Source organism: Simochromis diagramma, unplaced genomic scaffold, assembly GCF_900408965.1.
Source record: "Simochromis diagramma unplaced genomic scaffold, fSimDia1.1 OVJJ01000304.1, whole genome shotgun sequence".
In the NCBI taxonomy this organism is placed as follows: Eukaryota; Metazoa; Chordata; class Actinopteri; order Cichliformes; family Cichlidae; genus Simochromis; species Simochromis diagramma.
In genome coordinates this window covers 7,331,858-7,355,080 of record NW_024387030.1, presented here as the reverse complement: position 1 = coordinate 7,355,080, position 23,223 = coordinate 7,331,858, and the positions used below count along the sequence as shown (strand labels likewise).

The 23,223-nt window shown below is 38.5% G+C and overlaps 1 protein-coding gene, 1 long non-coding RNA gene and 2 gene segments (V, D, J or C); 3 read left to right on the top strand and 1 right to left on the bottom strand.

Moving 5' to 3' along the window:
• The first annotated feature begins 5,462 nt into the window (after positions 1-5,462).
• Positions 5,463-5,992, top strand: LOC120739711. The segment is given in 1 exon segment: positions 5,463-5,992. A coding segment is annotated over 1 exon segment (312 nt).
• Positions 5,993-11,369: 5,377 nt separating this feature from the next.
• On the bottom strand, positions 11,370-11,618 carry LOC120739722. Its single transcript, XR_005697274.1, has 2 exons — positions 11,539-11,618; positions 11,370-11,446 (listed from the first exon to the last, which is right to left on the bottom strand). It is a non-coding gene; the product is annotated as an uncharacterized LOC120739722 (long non-coding RNA).
• A 434-nt stretch (positions 11,619-12,052) lies between these two features.
• On the top strand, positions 12,053-14,107 carry LOC120739715 (the record flags this gene model as incomplete). The annotated part of the segment is given in 2 exon segments: positions 12,053-12,161; positions 13,304-14,107. Coding segments are annotated over 2 exon segments (429 nt in total), but the record flags the coding sequence as incomplete, so codon positions are not given.
• Positions 14,108-16,590: 2,483 nt separating this feature from the next.
• Positions 16,591-21,421, top strand: LOC120739680 (protein NYNRIN-like). 3 transcript variants are annotated; one of them, XM_040041559.1, is made up of 3 exons: positions 16,591-17,318; positions 17,415-17,544; positions 17,767-21,421. In XM_040041559.1, exons 1-3 carry the CDS (start codon positions 16,710-16,712, stop codon positions 20,784-20,786), a joined length of 3,759 nt encoding a protein of 1,252 aa, XP_039897493.1. In that variant the 5' UTR covers positions 16,591-16,709; the 3' UTR covers positions 20,787-21,421. The 3 variants fall into 3 exon arrangements, with proteins under 3 accessions (XP_039897493.1, XP_039897492.1, XP_039897491.1); XM_040041558.1 differs by having other exon boundaries at positions 16,591-17,540; positions 17,763-21,421; XM_040041557.1 differs by having other exon boundaries at positions 16,591-17,544.
• The last annotated feature ends 1,802 nt before the right edge of the window (positions 21,422-23,223 follow it).

The window sequence follows — 23,223 nt, the reverse complement described above, 5'->3', positions numbered from 1 at the left end:
AGCTAGCGGCTAATGACCACCACTTCTTGTGCAGTTAATAAAGGACAGGTAATGTTTTGCCGTGCTGTTGCACAGTGCAAACAAAGCATGCTCATTTGTTTCAAGTCATCGGTTGCCAGAAGACAACTTAACAACATGTACATAATAACCTAATACTCCTGTGTGCTATAGACTATTTTCAGATCCCTTCAGAGATATTCAATCAGGTTCAAGTCTGGGCTCTGGCTAATTTAACTGGTGGTGAAACCTTTAGTTCTCATCTAAAGCAATCTTTAGGTGACACCGTAAGAGGAGATAAGGTTGTAACCCCCCCTCCCCCTTTTGTAGAGTCAAAATGAAAAAGTGGTCACTGAGTTAATATTGTCAACTGAGACAAATTACATTTTCAAACACAATGTATAACAATGCTGTATTTTGTTCCAGAAAAAGGACAAAATACCAATGAGTCCCTGAAACGAGACCCAGGATGTGGTTACAGGAAGAGGGTGATAGATTGTCTGAAGCAGTTAGAACAAGGCAATGCTATTGACCGGACCTTATGTCACAGGATGACACCTGGGTGAAAATCAAATCGCAGGACGCACCAGAATTCACGGATCACATTAACTCGTTGGACCAATACATCAAGTTTACAAGGGAGGATATGAAAAATGACAGGTTGGCCTTCTTAGACTGTAAGATTTCCATCAGTAATGGGAGACATTTAGAAGCTGATGTGTACTGTAAACCAACGCATACGGATCAGCGTTTAAGGTCTGACTCTCATCATCCACTGGAGCACAAAATGGGTGTGATCGGGACACTACAACACATCAGAGAACATCATCCCCAAAGATACAGGGGCCAGGGAAGCAGAAGAACATCATATCAAGCAGATGGCACAACACAGAAGACCTAACTCTTCAGGCCAGTGGATGAAGATGTACACATCTTGAACAGGGATGAATGCTGGTTTGAGCGTGGAGTCACAGAATCCATTTACATGAAAGGGAAAAGCCATCTCTGGATTGAGGAGGGAGCCTAAGGGTACATCTTTCATCATCTTACAGTGCTGTGATTGCAGCCATTCCCCAATTCTCTGTGTATGGTACTCATGGCCATAGAGCAGTGGTCATTGATCATGGATTTATGGTCTTTGATCACTGGCTGTTGATCAATGGTCATGACAATTTGCATATTAATGATCAATAAACTGACCTCACAGCACATTGTTCGCCAGTGGTGCTAGTTTCATTCATTATGCAAATGAATGAATAAAAAGCTGCAGTCAGCTGAGAGTGAAGAAGTCAGTTGTCCCACTGAAAGGCTACGTCCAGATGAACAGAATCAACTTTGGGAGTGTTGGTTAGGTTACTATTAGCTGCGTGTTCAGTGGTCTGTGTCAGCAGTCTCTCCTTTTTCAGCAGCTGCAGTCAGTTCCTGCTGCAACAGCTCAGTGTCTCTGCAGTCTGACTGAGGGAGGTTTATGTACGACTACAAATCACTGTGTGAACAACCAAGTACTGTCTATGTTATGAACACTCTGACAGTAGTAAACTGCTGCATCTTCAGCCTGAACTCCACTGATGGTCATAGAGAAGTCAGAACTGCTTCCACTGCCACTAAATCGAGTTGGCGTTCCTGAATGACTTATGCTCACTTGCTTTATTAGAAGTTTTGGTGTCTGTCCAGATTTCTGCTGATACCAGGCCATACACTGACGACTATCACCACAGTTGGAATATGTTGCTGGGTTGGTCTTACAGGTCAGAGTGACAGTGTTTCCAGGAGTAAATGTCAGTACTGGAGGTTGAGTCACAGTCACCTGACCGCTGCATCCTGCAGACAAAAACAAATCATTCATTTATCAGCAGAAATCAATGAGAGAAAAAGCAGCACATCATGTTTGAAATGTTGCTGAGTGAATGAACCTGTAAAACAGCAGCAGGTCAGCGTCCAGATGAGGATGGTGATGAGAGTCATGGTGGTTGTGCTTTCTGCTGTGTTGACTGACAGATGTGAGTCTTGCAGTGTTGAAGTCACAGGACTATAAACCTTCTCAGTTCTCTGGAGGATCAGCTGATGATGCAAAGCCTCCTCTCTATGGAAATCATTTCTCTGCTCTCAACATACTGAAAACAATGTGAGAAGGAATACTTTTGATATCTAAATGAATGAATATGATATAATTATGATTCTAAATGTATACTTGCAAATAGATCAGAAAAGATTTGATCATTTTTTTAACATCTGGATTAAAATCCCACATTTGTTGGCAACTATATATTGAACTTTTTTGGATCAACAAGGAGATTTAAACCAGCAGAATAAAAATTATGAAAATGACCATAAATTGTTTAAGAAAAAGTATAGTTAAATGCCTTTGATAGCAAATGCTTTTTACCTTGTAAACTGTAAAGTTTACTGGAGAAAATAATACATTTTCAGTGGTTAGATGCTTGATCAGAGTGTGGGAGGTTTTTGTACGGCCACTTAGTGAGTTTGTATCACTGTGGTGGACTTTTGGTGGAGGAACCAAACTCATCATTCACTGTAAGTATCTAAATCTCCTCATTACTACAAAATATTATACTATTAGTATTTGAAATATGTCATCAGACTGTATTTGAACATTGTGTGTTAAATTTTATTCTGGGTGTTTTACATGATGTATATATGATTGGGTTTAGTCATAGTAGCTGTTATTGAAAACTTGGTATCAAAAAGTGTGAATATATAATACAGTATCATGACTAAATGTGCATATAGTACTGAAAATTTAAATAATTTTTTGAGTTAAACTATTTTAATTAAGTTTTTTTTTTTATTTATCTGTGAATAAATATTTTTTCACAAATTCTCAGACTGAAAATATAGCACTAGGAATCTTTGATTCTATTTATTTCTACAAACAGTCAGCAGGATAAAAATTTTATTGCCTTAAAGATCTTTTATTTATTCGCAGATTAAAGGTTTTATCGCTGATTTTATAGTTTATTAGTCTGATGTATTAAAAAGGAAGTTAAACAAACAGATGACAAAGTCCAGCTCTGTTTGTTTTCCATCAAGAATATAACTGCAACAAGAAGACATTTATTCTAAATTATTGTAACTTTAACAAAGATTTTAATTGAGTGTGAAAACACAATTTTATTAAACTGTTATGTTCTTATATTTATTTCCTCCTCTTCTCAGTCTCAGTCTCAGTTAATCCGCAATGCTTTTAATCTCTGTCATGTATCATAACTGTGTACTACTTAGGTGTTGCTGAAAATATGATATAAGGAATTTCACTGAAATGTTTGACACCATGTTGGATATAACATTTTATGCTGTTGACTAATTGAATTAGTTTTCGTACAGATGCACTTTAACGGTTAAGTTTACAGTTCATTAGTCTGATGTGATGAAAAGGAAGTGAAAGAAACAGGATGACAAACTTTAACGTTTCCTGTACACATTTCCATTTTTATCATCAGAAAACAAATACAGCAGCACATTCACTAATTATTTATACTTTTTTAAAACCTTTATCCTCCAATTTTCTCAAATTTCTCTGCTCTGTTTTTATCACTAGAATCATATACAGTTAATCAACAGGCATGTTAATTTCTGTCATGTATCATAACTGTCTCGTGTCAGCTATCTGTCCTGCAGTAGAAGTTAATCTACTCCTTGTGTGTCTGTGATCTTCCCTCCAGCTGGCCCCATGGTCAGACCCTCAATCTCTCTGCTTCAACCCTCGTCTAAGAAGCTCTCTGAAGACCCAGTCACACTGGTCTGCCTGCTGACCGGCTACTCTCCTCAGGGAGCTGACGTGAGATGGGAAGTAGATGGCATAGTGGCATGGTGGTTGTGCTTTCTGCTGTGTTGACTGACAGATGTGAGTCCTGCAGTGTTGAAGTCACAGGACTATAAACCTTCTCAGTTCTCTGGAGGATCAGCTGATGATGCAAAGCCTCCTCTCTATGGAAATCATTTCTCTGCTCTCAACATACTGAAAACAATGTGAGAAGGAATACTTTTGATATCTAAATGAGTTGATATGATATAATTATCATTCTAACAGAATACTAACAAATAGATCAGAAAAGATGAGATCATTTTTTTAACATCTGGATTAAAATCCCACATTTGTTGGCAACTATATATTTAACATGTTTGGATATACCAGCAGATTTAAATCAGCAGAAGACAAATTATGAAAATGGTCATAAATTGTTTAAGAAAAAGTATAGTTTAAATGTCTTTGATAGTAAATGCTTTTTTACTTTGTAAATTGTGAAGTTTAATAGAGAAAATAATTGATTTTCAGTGATTAGATGCTTTATCAGAGTGTGGGAGGTTTTTGTACAGCCACTTAATGAGTTTGTATCACTGTGGTGGACTTTTGGTGGAGGAACCAACTCATCATCACTGTAAGTATCTAAATCTCCTCATTACTACAAAATGTTATACTATTACTATTTGAAATATGTCCTGTGAATCAATTTAAACAACATTTTATTCTGGGTGTTTTATGTGTGTATATGATTGGGTTTAGTCATAGTAGCTGTTATTGAAACCTTGGTATCAGAAAGTGTGAATCTATAATACAGTATCACGACTGAATGTTTATATAGTATTGAAAATGTAAATAATGTTTTGGTTAATCTATTTTAATTAAGGGGTTTTTTGCATTTATTTGTGAATAAATATTTTTTTTCACTAATTCTCAGACTGAAAATATAGCACTAAGAAACTTTTATTCTATTAATTTCTACAAACAGTCAGCAGGATAAAAATATTATTGCCTTAAAGATCTTTTATGTATTTGCAGATTAATAGTTTCATTGCTGATTTCATAGTTTATCAGTCTGATGTACTAAAAAGGAAGTGAAACAAACAGATGACAAAGTCCAGCTCTGTTCATCTTCCATCAAGAAAATAACTGTAACAACAAGACATTTATTCTAAATTATTGTAACTTTTACACAGATTTTAATTGAGTGTGAAAACATAATTTTATTAAAGCATTATGTACTTCTATTTCTGACCTCCTCTCCTCATTCTGATCACAGTGTGATGCACACAGTTAATCCACAGTGCTGTTAATCTCTGTCATGTATCATAACTATGTAAAGCTGTTACTGAAAATATGATATGATGACTTTCACTGAAATGTTTGACACCATGTTGGATATAACATTTTATGCTGTTGACTAAATGAATTAGATTTCGTACAGATGCACTTTAACGGTTAAGTTTACAGTTCATTAGTCTGATGTGATGAAAAGGAAGTGAAAGAAACAGATGACAAACTTTAACGTTTCCTGTACACATTTCAATTTTATCATCAAGAAAACAAATACAGCAGCACATTCACTAATTATTTATACTTTTTTAAAACCTTTTATCCTCCAATTTCTCAATTTCTCTGCTCTGTTTTTATCACAGTATCATCATACAGTTAATCCACAGGCCTGTTAATTTCTGTCATGTATCATAACTGTCTCGTGTCAGCTATCTGTCCTGCAGTAGAAGTTAATCTACTCCTTGTGTGTCTGTGATCTTCCCTCCAGCTGGCCCCATGGTCAGACCCTCAATCTCTCTGCTTCAACCCTCGTCTAAGAAGCTCTCTGAAGACCCAGTCACACTGGTCTGCCTGCTGACCGGCTACTCTCCTCAGGGAGCTGACGTGAGATGGGAAGTAGATGGCATAGAGATGACAGAGGGGGTCCTGAACAGCTTAGAAGTAGAGAAGAGTAGTCGCTACAGCAGCAGCAGCACTCTGATGCTGAGCCAAGAGAACTGGATGAACGCAGAGGTGTTCTCCTGCAAGGTGAACCATCATGACGACCGGCAGGCCAAGTCCTTCCACAAGAACCGGTGTGAGGGCTAGAGTGGCTGCTGAAGTCCAGGACAGGAGCTTAGTGTGAGGAAGCAGGAGATACATCCCTGCTGCTCTGATCAATATGAGTTTGAAAGTTTGCAGATGAAATTATTTGATAATAACAGATAGAGAATGAAATGTGTAGCAGCTCGATGTGAGTGTACCCAATACTTGCCATATTAATGATTTGTATTTTTGCCAATAAAGCTTGCAGTCATCCATATTATTAATTATTTTTGTTTGTTTTTAAATATAGTAGCTCTATAATTGGAGTTCAGTGTACTATAAATTAACCTTGTTGCCCATCACATGAAAAATCAAGACTGGGAGGAGATGAAGATGGCAGGACTGCATCTGGCCTGAACATCTGGGACAAATCAAAAATCCTACTACTCTGATCTTTATGTGTTCGTAGATAAAAAAATAAAGCTTTGTTTGTGAGAGAACAACACTGTTCTGAAACAAGTCTAAGGAGCTTGGAAAGAATGGTAAATGGCCTGCATTTGTATAGCGCTTTTCTAGTCCCTAAGGACCCCAAAGCGCTTCACACTACATTCAGTCATTCACCCATTCACACACACATTCACACACTGGCGATGGCAAGCTACATTGTAGCCACAGCTGCCCTGGGGCGCACTGACAGAGGCGAGGCTGCCGGACACTTGCGCCACCGGGCCCTCTGACCACCACCAGAAAAGCGTCTGGAGTTCTTTAAGTGGCTTGAAGACGTTTCAGTTTTTGGGCTTTTTATTATTCCATTTAAAACAAAGTTACACAGAGGTCTAGAAAAAAAGCTGACATGTTTTTATAGTATTTTTCCAAAAAACCTTATAAAATCAGAATCAAATATGTATGCAAGCAGATTTACCCAAACAAAATTAAAGGATTTGTATTAGTAGATTAATCTGAGGCCCAATTTTATTCTAAAGGACATTCTTTTGTTAGGATGATATTAGTTAATATATTAGTTAAATATTTATGTCAGAATGTGAAAAGGACAAATCTAATCTCAGTAAAATTACATAAAATTGATGAAACATGAAATGACTTATATTACATTTATATAACTGTGGTTTAATTGTTTAAATGTCATGTAAATGTGATTTGTCTTTGTAACAATACATTTTGGCTTTTCATCTGCTCATTTTGCCGTGTTAGATGGTTGATTCAGAAGGATTTTGATGTACATCACATTTCCACTGGATGCCTGGCTGCTTTCCTGCTGGGTGATTATCATCAACTCAGTTGTGCTTATCCTTCCTCCAGCCTCTCTTCACCAAAGATAAGAACAAACTGAACATTAGTTCAGAGTAGGTTAGTTAGGGCAGTATAATTTAAGTTACTGTTAATTGTTTAAGCGATTATTGTTTTGTGATAATTAATACATGATTTTGATTTTACTTTGCTCCTGCTAAATTGCTTTAATAAAATTTCCTGCAATTAAAGTCCATGCTTATGACATTTACTTTTTAACCTTTAATGAAACAGTAAAGATAAAAGTCTGAGCATTATTCTTTATTAGTGAAAATTGCTCTTGCAGGTTTCCCTAGCCTTATTAAAATAATCCTTCCTTGGAGCCTGCTGTCCAGGCTCCCAGAAACAAGAAGTGCCACGATCTAGAGGGGAGCTGCCATAACAGATGTGATGATGGTGCTGAGATTTGACCTTCAAGGCTACTCAGGTTTCTTCATATCAGGGCAAACAGGGAAGACACTGGGGCGAATCCCCTCATCCACATCAGCTCCGGCTGACCTCTGCACTACCTACTGAGTGAGACTCATAGGATCAGAGGCTAGAACTTTTTTAACGGAGATTAGTACCAGACGTCCTATATAAGGGTTGTGGGTCTTGCAGATTGACATTTGGCACCCAATATGCTTGGACACTAAACTCAGGACCCTGAAAGTTGACATCTGGATCCACACTGGGTACCCGATGTGTTTTGAGAAGAACTCTGTTTGGACGCTGAAGATTTAATCAGTAATCAAATAACTATTATCTTTTTCTTTTTTTTTACTTTTTTACCAGTTTTAGCTTTAACTTCTGTTCTCTTGTCCTACTCCCCTTCCTCTCACTCCTGCCACTCTCAACTGACTTATATTAAAAACAGTCATGTACTTGAAAACACAATAATTATGGTAATACGAATGAAAGTAAATGCTACTATGAGTTTGCTCCAGTTCATTGAGATGCATTGTGTTTGTGCTTGATGTCGTTGTGTTCCGTGGGCCAGTCAATCTTATCACAGTCTCTTCACCAACACTCTGCCCCTGCAGCCTTCAAACTGAAAATTTAGAGGAGCTCTAAGTTACTGTGTAAACACTCCACCACCATGAAAGCCCAGACAGTAAAACTCAGCTTCTTCAGCCTGAATACCACTGATGGTTCAAGTGTATTGTGAACCAGATCTACGACCAGTGAATTAAGAAAAAGATGCTGTGAAAAGAGATTTGATAGCAGTCCTAGGATTTTTTTTCTTTGCATATTTGTCACACTAACTTGTTTAACATCACCAAACATTGAGATGAACAGAATCAGACTTTTGGGATTTCCTTACCTGGACGATTGATCTTGTATCAAGACATAACCCAGCTAAATTAAAAAAGCACTTTTAAATGATGATTTCATTTAATAAGTAAAAAGAAGTTAGCCAAACTCACATGGTCCTCTGTAAAATAGTAATTTCCCCCTAAATCTAATAACTGGTTGTGTCACCCTTGGCAGCAATCAAGTGTTTGCAATACCTGGCAATGAGTCTTTCACATCACTGTGGAGGAATTTCTGCCAACTCTCCTTTTCGATTTGTTTGAATTCAGCATCACTGCAGGATTTTCAAGCATGGATGACTGGTTTAAGGTCATGACAAAGCATCTTAACAGGATTTAAGTCCACACTGTTAAAAAAAACATCTTAAAAAAAACTGTAATATTCCGGCAGCTGGGGCGCCAAAATACTACCGTAAAATAACAGAAAATAACTTTCTCATAAAAATACAGTTATTTTCAGTAATGAAAATAGAGTTTATTGCGCTAATTTTACATGGGATTCTGCCTTTTCCAAGTGCTTTTAGACATTAAATTAGGAACATTTTAACGTGATCAAACACTGAAATTACCTATAAACAAGGTCAATGAATGTGGCAATATGAACCATAATACGTAAATGTACAGAAATATACAGTTAACAGTTGGTTTAAATAATAATGGATTGCATGCCCTGGGACAGAGGCGAGGCTGCCATATCGCACCATCAGCCCCTCTGGCCATCACTAGTAGGCATTAGGTGAAGAGTCTTGACCACGGACACAACGACAGAGAATGGCCGAGCCGGGGCTCAAACCGGCAACTTTCTGATCACAAGGTGAACTGCCAACTCTTGAGCCACGATCGCCCTAACTAGCACTGATAATAATACTTATGTGATGTAACACAAGCTTATAGGAATCATGTTATATACTTTTCCATAGCATTACATTTGAATTCAACAGTTCAATCTTTCAAATAACAGACAGATATTTGTGAAATCATGATACATTTGTGAATGTATTTTAACAATCTAAATATGCATATGTACAGACAGATACATTTAATAATCATGAAAATTATGTTTCATTACATTACAGTGATTTCACATTAATTGACATTTGAAATGTGAAATCACAGTCTATTTACGTAACTTTAATGATATTCTAGAAGAACAGAAGAAAACTGTAAAATGCACAGTAAAATACTTTTATATTAGGATTTTTTCCTACAGTACAGCCATACCCGCGACCTTGTGGTTGTTAGTTCACATTCATTGGCCGATGCTTAGCGTCATGTTATTATGTGTCCCAACATCCAATGGCATGTCACATTGTTTTCATGGCCACACCCTCACCCCAGGTGCAGAGGCCTATTTCTGTTCAGGGATGTTGTGAATATTTGAGATTTATATTAATTGCAATTCCTACCTCTACATTTATTTTTTAAAATATACAATTAGCACAGCGTGGCCGTGCAAAGTTTTATGTTTTTTTTAGTTTTTATTCCTATTAATTATATTTTCACTTGTTACCTCTGAATTATTGAATCAGACCTAGATGACATGAAATTTCCAGCAAAATTATAATTCAAATACTCCTTTAATTATTGATTATTCTCATTAATTTTCGATCATTTTATATATTTTCCCATAGTATTACATTTGTATTTAACAGATCATTCTCTCACATAACCGACAAATATTTGTGAAATTATGATACATTTCTGAATGTATTTTTACAATCTAAATATGCATATGTACAAAAAATATATTTAAAAAACAAATAAATTGTGTTTTACTATATTTACAGTGATGTTATGTTATTTTACCTTTGACATGTAAAATCACAGTCTACTTATGTAAATTTAATGATATTCTAGAAAGACAGTACAAAACGGTAAAATATACAGTAAGATACTTTGACATTACTATTTTTTGGAACAGTGCAGATTTTGACTAGGCCACTCCAAACATTCTTTTTTAAAAATTTAACTATTTATTAGTCCCCACTTGCTGGAGTGTTTAGGATCATTTTACTGTTGCATAATCTGAATGCTGTTGAGCTTCTGGGCACAAACTAATAGCTGGGCATTCTTCTTCAGCATTTTCTTGCAGAGAGCAGAAATCATCAACTATGGTATTTAATCCAGACCCTGAAGCATCAAACCAGCAAAGTAGACCATCACACTACCACCATCGTATTTGACTATTGGTATGGTGCTTTTTATGAAATGCTGTTTTACTTTTACTGCTATGCAAACTGGCTAAAAGTTCAACTTTTGTCTCATCAGTCAACAGAATATTTTCCCAAAAGTTTTAAAAGGGTATCATAAAAATATTTTTTTGGTAAAGATGAGCCGTTGAGTTCTTTTTGGCAGAAAATATTTTTTTCATCATCATCAAGAAACTTAATATGAAGAGAAATGTAAACATTTATGATTCAACTGTTTATAGAAACAGCAAAACTCTTGATGTAAATACAGTCAAGTAATGTAATGTAACAGAAAATGATTTGATTACAGAAGACATTTTTAAAAATCCTTATTTCAAAATGCCCCAAAAGACATGTAATATCTCAATTTAATTCTGTATTTAGTGCTCGGTGAGGTTACTGTCAGCTCTGTGTTCAGTGGTCTGTGTCACAGTCTCTTCTTTGTCAACAGCTGCAGTCAGTTCCTGCTGTAGCAGCTCAGTGTCTCTGCAGTCTGACTGAGGGAGGTTTTTGTACGACTACAAATCACTGTGTGAACACCTGATGTGTGTGTATTACATCTAAACACAGACAGTAGTAAACTGCTGCATCTTCAGCCTGAACTCCACTGATGGTCATAGAGAAGTCAGTGTTGCGTCCACTGCCACTAAATCGAGATGGTGTTCCTGACTCAAGTGTTGTTGCATATTTTATTAGGAGCTTTGGAATCTGTCCAGATTTTTGTTGATACCAGGATATAACCTGATGAACACCATTATATCTGAAAACAGCAGAGCTGGCCCAACAGTTTAGAGTGACAGTGGATCCAGGAGTAGATGTCTCTACTGGAGGTTGAGTCACAGTCATCTGACCGCTGCATCCTGCAGACAAAAACAAATCATTCATTTATCAGCAGAAATCAATGAGAGAAAAAGCAGCACATCATGTTTGAAATGTTGCTGAGTGAATGAACCTGTAAAACAGCAGCAGGTCAGCGTCCAGATGAGGATGGTGATGAGAGTCATGGTGATTGTGCTTTCTGCTGTGTTGACTGACAGGTGTGAGTCCTGCAGTGTTGAAGTCACAGGACTATAAACCTTCTCAGTTCTCTGGAGGATCAGCTGATGATGCAAAGCCTCCTCTCTATGGAAATCATTTCTCTGCTCTCAACATACTGAAAACAATGTGAGAAGGAATACTTTTGATATCTAAATGAGTTGATATGATATAATTATCATTCTAACAGAATACTAACAAATAGATCAGAAAAGATGAGATCATTTTTTTAACATCTGGATTAAAATCCCACATTTGTTGGCAACTATATATTTAACATGTTTGGATATACCAGCAGATTTAAATCAGCAGAAGACAAATTATGAAAATGGTCATAAATTGTTTAAGAAAAAGTATAGTTAAATGTCTTTGATAGTAAATGCTTTTTTACTTTGTAAATTGTGAAGTTTAATAGAGAAAATAATTGATTTTCAGTGATTAGATGCTTTATCAGAGTGTGGGAGGTTTTTGTACAGCCACTTAATGAGTTTGTATCACTGTGGTGGACTTTTGGTGGAGGAACCAAACTCATCATTCACTGTAAGTATCTAAATCTCCTCATTACTACAAAATGTTATACTATTACTATTTGAAATATGTCCTGTGAATCAATTTAAACAACATTTTATTCTGGGTGTTTTATGTGTGTATATGATTGGGTTTAGTCATAGTAGCTGTTATTGAAACCTTGGTATCAGAAAGTGTGAATCTATAATACAGTATCACGACTGAATGTTTATATAGTATTGAAAATGTAAATAATGTTTTGGTTAATCTATTTTAATTAAGGGGTTTTTTGCATTTATTTGTGAATAAATATTTTTTTTCACTAATTCTCAGACTGAAAATATAGCACTAAGAAACTTTTATTCTATTAATTTCTACAAACAGTCAGCAGGATAAAAATATTATTGCCTTAAAGATCTTTTATGTATTTGCAGATTAATAGTTTCATTGCTGATTTCATAGTTTATCAGTCTGATGTACTAAAAAGGAAGTGAAACAAACAGATGACAAAGTCCAGCTCTGTTCATCTTCCATCAAGAAAATAACTGTAACAACAAGACATTTATTCTAAATTATTGTAACTTTTACACAGATTTTAATTGAGTGTGAAAACATAATTTTATTAAAGCATTATGTACTTCTATTTCTGACCTCCTCTCCTCATTCTGATCACAGTGTGATGCACACAGTTAATCCACAGTGCTGTTAATCTCTGTCATGTATCATAACTGTGTAAAGCTGTTACTGAAAATATGATATGATGACTTTCACTGAAATGTTTGACACCATGTTGGATATAACATTTTATGCTGTTGACTAATTGAATTAGTTTTCGTACAGATGCACTTTAACGGTTAAGTTTACAGTTCATTAGTCTGATGTGATGAAAAGGAAGTGAAAGAAACAGATGACAAACTTTAACGTTTCCTGTACACATTTCAATTTTATCATCAAGAAAACAAATACAGCAGCACATTCACTAATTATTTATACTTTTTTAAAAGCTTTTATCCTCCAATTTCTCAATTTCTCTGCTCTGTTTTATCACAGTATCATCATACAGTTAATCCACAGGCCTGTTAATTTCTGTCATGTATCATAACTGTCTCGTGTCAGCTATCTGTCCTGCAGTAGAAGTTAATCTACTCCTTGTGTGTCTGTGATCTTCCCTCCAGCTGGCCCCATGGTCAGACCCTCAATCTCTCTGCTTCAACCCTCCTCTGAGAAGCTCTCTGAAGACCCAGTCACACTGGTCTGCCTGCTGACCGGCTACTCTCCTCAGGGAGCTGACGTGAGATGGGAAGTAGATGGCATAGAGATGACAGAGGGGGTCCTGAACAGCTTAGAAGTAGAGAAGAGTAGTCGCTACAGCAGCAGCAGCACTCTGATGCTGAGCCAAGAGAACTGGATGAACGCAGAGGTGTTCTCCTGCAAGGTGAACCATCATGACGACCGGCAGGCCAAGTCCTTCCACAAGAACCGGTGTGAGGGCTAGAGTGGCTGCTGAAGTCCAGGACAGGAGCTTAGTGTGAGGAAGCAGGAGATACATCCCTGCTGCTCTGATCAATATGAGTTTGAAAGTTTGCAGATGAAATTATTTGATAATAACAAGATAGAGAATGAAATGTGTAGCAGCTCGATGTGAGTGTACCCAATACTTGCCATATTAATGATTTGTATTTTTGCCAATAAAGCTTGCAGTCATCCATATTATTAATTATTTTTGTTTGTTTTTAAATATAGTAGCTCTATAATTGGAGTTCAGTGTACTATAAATTAACCTTGTTGCCCATCACATGAAAAATCAAGACTGGGAGGAGATGAAGATGGCAGGACTGCATCTGGCCTGAACATCTGGGACAAATCAAAAATCCTACTACTCTGATCTTTATGTGTTCGTAGATAAAAAATAAAGCTTTGTTTGTGAGAGAACAACACTGTTCTGAAACAAGTCTAAGGAGCTTGGAAAGAATGGTAAATGGCCTGCATTTGTATAGCGCTTTTCTAGTCCCTAAGGACCCCAAAGCGCTTCACACTACATTCAGTCATTCACCCATTCACACACACATTCACACACTGGCGATGGCAAGCTACATTGTAGCCACAGCTGCCCTGGGGCGCACTGACAGAGGCGAGGCTGCCGGACACTTGCGCCACCGGGCCCTCTGACCACCACCAGAAAAGCGTCTGGAGTTCTTTAAGTGGCTTGAAGACGTTTCAGTTTTTGGGCTTTTTATTATTCCATTTAAAACAAAGTTACACAGAGGTCTAGAAAAAAAGCTGACATGTTTTTATAGTATTTTTCCAAAAAACCTTATAAAATCAGAATCAAATATGTATGCAAGCAGATTTACCCAAACAAAATTAAAGGATTTGTATTAGTAGATTAATCTGAGGCCCAATTTTATTCTAAAGGACATTCTTTTGTTAGGATGATATTAGTTAATATATTAGTTAAATATTTATGTCAGAATGTGAAAAGGACAAATCTAATCTCAGTAAAATTACATAAAATTGATGAAACATGAAATGACTTATATTACATTTATATAACTGTGGTTTAATTGTTTAAATGTCATGTAAATGTGATTTGTCTTTGTAACAATACATTTTGGCTTTTCATCTGCTCATTTTGCCGTGTTAGATGGTTGATTCAGAAGGATTTTGATGTACATCACATTTCCACTGGATGCCTGGCTGCTTTCCTGCTGGGTGATTATCATCAACTCAGTTGTGCTTATCCTTCCTCCAGCCTCTCTTCACCAAAGATAAGAACAAACTGAACATTAGTTCAGAGTAGGTTAGTTAGGGCAGTATAATTTAAGTTACTGTTTAATTGTTTAAGCGATTATTGTTTTGTGATAATTAATACATGATTTTGATTTTACTTTGCTCCTGCTAAATTGCTTTAATAAAATTTCCTGCAATTAAAGTCCATGCTTATGACATTTACTTTTTAACCTTTAATGAAACAGTAAAGATAAAAGTCTGAGCATTATTCTTTATTAGTGAAAATTGCTCTTGCAGGTTTCCCTAGCCTTATTAAAATAATCCTTCCTTGGAGCCTGCTGTCCAGGCTCCCAGAAACAAGAAGTGCCACGATCTAGAGGGGAGCTGCCATAACAGATGTGATGATGGTGCTGAGATTTGACCTTCAAGGCTACTCAGGTTTCTTCATATCAGGGCAAACAGGGAAGACACTGGGGCGAATCCCCTCATCCACATCAGCTCCGGCTGACCTCTGCACTACCTACTGAGTGAGACTCATAGGATCAGAGGCTAGAACTTTTTTAACGGAGATTAGTACCAGACGTCCTATATAAGGGTTGTGGGTCTTGCAGATTGACATTTGGCACTCGCGGTAATAAACAAACAGAACCAAAATCTAGTGACGTCAATGACACTTACCCCTTTATGATAATAGGAGATCAGTGTTGTATTCAGCCCCCTAAAATCTCAGAATTAGTGGCAACTATTAAAGAGCTTCCCGATCCTCTTAAAAATCCTACAGCCTTTGTCTCTGCATTACAGAGAAGTACCAGATATCACCATTTGGGTGGTCCGGATTACAGGTACATATTGTGTCAATGCATTCCTGGAGTAACCGAGTCACAACTCATAAAAGAGATAGGTGAATTAAATCCACAGCATGATAAAGCATCCACAACTGCAGAGTTCTTGTGGGTAAAAGATGACAAAATCACCAATTTCTTTAGGAATCTAAAGAGATTCCTGTTAACAATGTCCAGAGACAAAATTGACTTAAATGCAGTAACTATGTGTAAACAGAAGCCTGATGAATCTATCCTAGTATTCATAAAACGCTTTATGCACTGTTGGACTAATGAGGCATGCATGCCAGAGGATGGTAATGATCAGATTTTCATTACTACCTTTTTGAACAATATCCACCCTGAATGCTCTCAGTTGCTAAAAGTGACAGCTACTAATAATCTCTATGAACTGAGTAAAGATGCTTTCTTAAAGCTTGTACAACTGAAGGCCAGTGCAGACCTTTTTCCTACTACCACAAAAGCTAAAAGTGTTAAGATGATGTTGAATTTTGATGTTGAAGGCTCAGAGGAAAGTGAAAAAATGATGTATGCAGGATCACCCGCTCCAGCACAGCAAGGAAGTTTCAGAGGACAGAAATATAAGAGTAGAGATGTGTGTTTTTGCTGTGGAAAGATAGGACATTGGTCTAGGGAGTGTCGATTTGCAGCTTCCAACAGGGCACACGCGCCTCAACCACAAAACGCAGGACAAGTTCCTGCCACTAGGCGTCAGCAGAGCTCTTCCAGTCAAGGTAACTGGCAACAACAGGAATCACGCAATAATGGCCCCACATCTAGGCAGCAGCCTTACAATCCGCAGTTTAACCCACAAGGTAGACAAGCTAGAGGTGCAAATTTAGCTCAGTTTTCCAGCAGCCGCAGACACCCAGAGCATGAATCAGAATGGGAGAGGGTGCGTTACAATTCCCACCATGATCTCTTCCCATCATCTGATAATCACCGGCTGGACCGCCAATAGGGAGGCCCAGGTGAGGATGAGGGACAGCAGTGTGAAGCACTACACACGATGCTGCATTTGCAACTGTCCCCTAACACAGAGCACTTGCCCATACTAGAGGTAGAAATAGATGGTAAGAAATACCCATTTTTAGTGGATAGTGGAGCCACTAAAAGTTCACTGTCTGGAAAATTCTATAATGGGCCTGTCTCCTCTGTGTGCATCAACACTATGGGAATTAATGGAACTGTAGTGCAATGCCCTAAAACTCATTCTCTAAAGACACGTTGGGGCTCAAAACCAGATGAAATCACATATCATCCATTTGTAATTATTCCAAATTCGCCTGTGAATTTATTAGGCAGGGATTTAATGGCAAAAATGAATCTGTGTATTTCATTTAACACAAAGGGTGAAATGTTTGCTGATACTGATAACAGCTATGTTTTCTCTGCCTTACGCACCATGGAGAAGGAACAGCCTCTGTGTCAGCTGGACGCCTCAGCAGAGAATGAACTCAACACCTTTTTGTCTGGTATTCCACGACACACACTGTGCCAAAGACGTGTTCAAAAACCACTGCCAGGTAATCCCATATCTGGGAGCCACACTTTTGTCTCTCTCACACTGTTCAACAACATGATAACTGCTCACACCAGTGAAGGTCAAACAGTGGTTTTGTCACATAACTCAGACATAGGTTATGACATAACTACACCATGTCGACACATAGATCTAACCTACCCTATCCACTGTACTATTTCTGCAGTTACGTTGCCAGCTGAATACCAGAATATGACATTATGGTCTAAAGGTGAGAATGATGTAGGATTCATTGACTGCACACCTTATCACGCACAGCTAAAAAACAACAAGCCAGTATATGTCAAGCAATATCCCATTTCTGCCGAAAAAGCCTCAGCCCTAGATGTCATCATAGGAGATTTATTGACTACAGGAGTAATAAAGCCCACAATATCTCCATATAATACTCCTGTCAATCCTGTGCCAAAGCCTAACAAACCTGGCGTATGGCGTTTTACACAAGACTTAAGACAAATTAATGCAGTCATTAGGCCTCTGCCACCTCTGGTTCCAGACGTCCCCAGCATATTGACATCTATTCCATCCACAGCTACACATTTTACCGTGGTGGATTTGTGTTCCGCCTTTTTCTCAGTACCTGTGCATGAAGACACACAGCCGTTATTTGCATTCACACATAGAAATAAGCAATACACTTGGACTCGTCTGCCCCAAGGCATGGTAGATAGCCCTGCTGCTTTCTCAATGGTGATCCGTGCTACCCTGGACAGCTTTACTCCTCCTGAGGGCTGTACTCTGATCCAGTATGTGGACGACCTCCTCCTCTGTGCTCCGAGTGAGGAACTATGTCAAACTGCTACACACATGCTTCTCCAGCACCTCCAACAGACTGGCCACAAAGCATCAGCAAAGAAAATGCAGTACTGTCAGACTTCTGTTCAATATTTGGGATTCACACTGTCTCACGGAAAACGTTCCATGACTGCAGACAGGGTCAAAGCTGTGACCTCCGTCCCTCGGCCCACTACACAGAAGGAAATGTTGTCCTTCCTGGGCATGGTGAACTATTGCAGACAGTGGATACCAGACTGTTCTTTTCATGACCACATTCTCCGTGACTGTTGTAAAAAAGACAAGCCTCCTCGAATACTGTGGTCCACAGAAATGACTGCCTCTTTCAATGCATTAAAGGGAGCGCTGACCTCCGCCCCTTGTTTGGGTCTGCCTGACTACCACTTACCATTCCATCTGTACGTCACAGAGAACGGCACAACCTGCACAGGTGTACTGGCCCAAGAGCATGGCAGTGGCTACCGTCCAGTAGCCTTCTACTCAAAGGTGCTGCCAGCAGTAGTTCAGGGGATGCCGGCCTGCCTGAGGGCAGTAGCAGCTTGCTCTATCATGATAAGGGACTGCGAGAAGCTTACACTCTCACATGACACTATTCTACACACCAATCACCAGGTCACGACCATTCTAGCAAACATAACTACACAACACATGACCGCACAACGTCGCTCAGGTTATGAAGCTACACTGACCTCCACAGCAAATCTCACTATAAAGGCGAGCAGCACACCCAATTCGCCAGCACATTTATTGATCCATATGCTGTGTTCTTCTGACCGACAGGATGGCTCAGACGGGCTTGATGTTCATGACTGCATTACACGTATACAGGAATCCACAGCACCACGTCCAGATTTAGAGCAGACACCTATCCCAGACTCAGCCACGGTTTATGTGGACGGGTCCTGTTCAAGGCCGAATGACAACTCATTTCTTTGTGGCTATTCGGTGGTGACATTGCCTGACATCATACTAGAGGCTCACTCATTACCATTTCACTCAGCACAAAAAGCAGAGCTCATGGCTTTAATACGCGCCTGTGAGCTCCATGTGGATAGGCGTGTGACAATTTACACAGACAGCCGCTATGCGTTTGGCGTTGTACATGACTTTGGCACATTGTGGAGACAAAGAGGATTTAGATCTGCTGATGGAAAACCAATTGCTAATTCTGATCTTGTGAAGAGACTTTTGCAGGCTATACAGCTACCATCGGCCGTTGCAGTTGTAAAAACGAAAGGACACAGTACAGCTGACACAGACGAAGCAACAGGTAATGCCCTAGCAGACGTGACAGCCAAGGCTGCAGCTGCGTCACAGCTCCCACCTCCACAGGAAGTATTATCTGTGCCCCTACAGCTGCCACTTGTTACACTCCCAGACTATTTAGACACAAATGTTGATTTAAAATTCATACAAGAGCAAGCCTCTGCATGTGATTACACCTATTGGGAGAATAATGACTGTACCTTAGATGACAGAGATGGCCTATATAAAAATCTTGAGGGTTTGATTGCCCTCCCATCTTCCCTGCTGCCAGTCCTTGTCCGACATTTTCACTGTGTGAGTCATGTCGGACAAAGAGGGGTAATAGGGGCAATAAAATCAAGATTTGTAATTGAGAAAACATTGCATGCAGTAAAAAGCATATTAGCAACCTGTCTAACATGTGCACGAACTAATGTAGGAAAACCAAAAGCAAAACATCAGCATTTACCACAACCAGATTTTCCATTTCATACATTACAAATTGATTTTACACACATGCCAGCACAAGGAAGCATCAAGTACTTACTGGTAATAGTGGATCAATTTAGTAAATGGGTAGAAGCTTACCCAACCTCAAAAGAAACTGCAGAAGTAGTCTGTCAAAAGTTGTGCAATGAAATAATACCCAGATTTGGAATACCTCACCAGATTAACAGTGATAGAGGACCCTCATTTACATCAGAAGTAATTCAAAAGTGTGCCAAAACCTTAGGAATAGACTGGAAATATCATGTGCCATACCACCCTCAGAGTTCAGGAGTTGTAGAAAGAATGAATAGGACCATAAAAAATCGCCTGACTAAAGCAATGATAGAAACAGGAATGACCTGGGCCAAATTACTTCCTCAAGTCCTTTGCGAGATTAGAATGACTCCATCTGCAGCAACCAAATTATCTCCATTTGAAATAATCATGGGAAGACCATTTCCAACACCATGGTCAGCTTCCAGAGGGGCACCGCTATTGGAAGGTGATATAGATACTGCATTGTCCGACTATGTCCACAATCTGGTAGAAACACTGAATAATAACTATCAGAAAGTTTGTCTCTCCCAGCCTTTCCCCTCCACAGTTCCAACCCACAAGTGGAGACCAGGGGATGCGGTGTTGGTGAAGTCGCTAAAACCAAGGACACTCGGGGAGGCCGCGTTTTCCAGCCCCCAGACTGTACTGGCAGTGACGAGAACCAGCATCCTTACAGACGGACAACCTCAGTGGATACACGCCAGCAGGGTTAAGACCAGCCCAATCAGACCACCTCAGGCGTCAGATCAAGCAGACGACGACTCAGGCGGGCCAGCGCCGGGAACTAGAACAAATAAATACACACGGGTAGATGACATCTCCGGTGAGCCAGCGCCCGGATCCAATCCACCTACACACACGGAATCACTGATTAACACACAACGTCTGAAAGAGCCACAGCAAGGTACTCGAACATCCAGCAGGAATAGAAAGCCAAAAGTACCACATGATGTCTAATCTGATAAAGCTAGACTCATTCCATCCTGATAATGGAGAAAATGAAATGCCCATTGTCATCATACGACGCTTATTCTGTGTCTCTCGAACCTGGGACCAGGCCAGGAGACGACTGAAGAACTGTTTTTCTTATATATTTAGGTTATTTATCATATCTATCGCATTAACCTTAGGATTTTTCTTTGCTATTTTGTATTGTAAACTGCAACCATGTTCACATTTCTGCAGGTCATATTTTGCTGACTATACCTCATGCTCTATTTTGCAAGACACCTACTTAATGCACTCCTCACGTTCCCTAAAATCAGTAAATGACAACATAGACGCCACTAATACACCAGTTTATGCGCCCTCTAGAGCAGGAGTTAACTCCTGGTATGAAAATGCTAGAACAGCTGCTCGTGATTTAGGAAACAGTAATTGTTATGTCTGTTCAAAGGGTAATCCAGAACAGGTTATAGTGGGATACCCAATCTCAGGTTTTCCCTTGACAAAGATGCTATTCAATAATGATAAAAAAGGGCCCTTAACAGCAATCATGATGGAAGCGCGAGTAGAACTAAGTCCTTTAGATTGTTTACTCATATACGCAGGACAAGTCTCTAGTGAGGATGTTCGCATGATTGACAACAATATATACCTTACAACCTATTTATAGATGTGAAAGTTTTTAAAATACATTGTAAAAAAAAAAAAAAAAAAATGACGACACACAGGGTAGATCCAGAATGCACTGGAATTTTTTAAAATGCCAATCACAAAAACATCAGAACAATGCTTACAGATTTGACACACAAATGTTGACACAAAAATAAAACCAGTGTCATAAACTATCAGCCAATATTTGAGGTAATACAGAACATAGCTGGATGCAAGCTATGTGACCTGTAGCTCTTCACATAACGTGTATCACATGTGTGATCATTAAAATAAAACTACAAAATTTATAACAGTAAAATAATAATAAAAAACATACAGACCAAAAATCAGGTGTGTCATTTTTTTTTTTTTTTTTTTTTTTACAAACAATTGACCAATCAACTGGAATATATAACTTGTCTTTTTTTTAAGCTGTTAACAATGGTGGACTCTCACCACATTTCACCATTTAAAAAAACAACAAAAATCTAATCTTTCTTTGTTTTAAATGGTAACTGGCCTGTATTTGTATAGTGCTTTACTAGTCCCTAAGGACCGCAAAGCGCTATACACATCCAGTCCTACACACATTCACACACTGGTGATGGCAAGCTACATTGTAGCCACAGCCACCCTGAGGCACACTGACAGAGGCGTTTTAAGAGGAAGCAACTTCCCTGAAGACTTATAGGCTTTGAATTTTTCCTAGCAAACAATGAAAGTTTCTGTCCCTGCTTGTTTTTTTCTAATTCTTTATAGCTCTCAGGTGCAACAATGAACAGCTCAGCAATTGGAGCAGTTGCCACAATCGTGTTCCGTTCCACTCCCAGACGTTTAAAGGCAGCAGACATGGTGCCTCCTCTAAACAGCCTCAAAATCTTGTTATACCGGGTGACCACGTGCTTAGGATTTGGACTGCAATTGAGAGAACATAATCATTAATGTAATGTAAAAGTGTAGTAACGTAACGCACCACATGCAAAATCAAACTGTTAAGTTAATCACTTTACCTCTTCTTCTTGGTTTTTGATCATGTTTCTTTGACTTCTTGTGCTTTTTATATAGAAATATAAGGGATTATTAAGCATTTATGTGTAATAAACTATTGGCACAATGATTACAGAAAATTGATTTTTCAAAAGCTTTTATTTTGTTATGACTTCTTTTTTTAACAGCATATTTTTAAAGCAGAATATGGATAAGATTGGTTGGTGAACTCTGCATTCATATCAATAAAGAGTCAAATATTTGCAAACATGTAGCTTCATCAAACACATCATATGCAAACAAATGTTGCTGAAGCTCTACTCAACTTCAGTTGGTCAACTGAACTCCTCCTCTTGCTGTTTAGATGTCCTGCCAACAAGTTTTTTCAAAAAGGTCTCAAAGACTTTAGAGTCAGACCTGTTACAGATCGTCAACTTTTCCTTAATGTCAGGTGTGTTTCCAGAACCACTAAAAACTGCTGTAATCAAACCTATACTGAAAAAGGACAATCTTGACAAGACACAAATGAAAAACTACAGGCCGATCTCAAATCTCCCATTTTTAAGTAAGATCATTGAAAAAGCAGTTTCTCAACAGCTCAATTACTTCTTAAAACAGAATAACTGCTACGATGCCTTCCAGTCAGGTTTTAGACAGAACCACAGCACTGAAACCGCTCTGACAAAAGTGTTTAATGACATATGTCTGAACACAGACAGTGGAAAAATGTCAGTCCTAGTTTTACTGGATCTCAGTGCAGCATTTGATACAGTTGACCACAACATATTACTCAAACGACTGGAGAACTGGG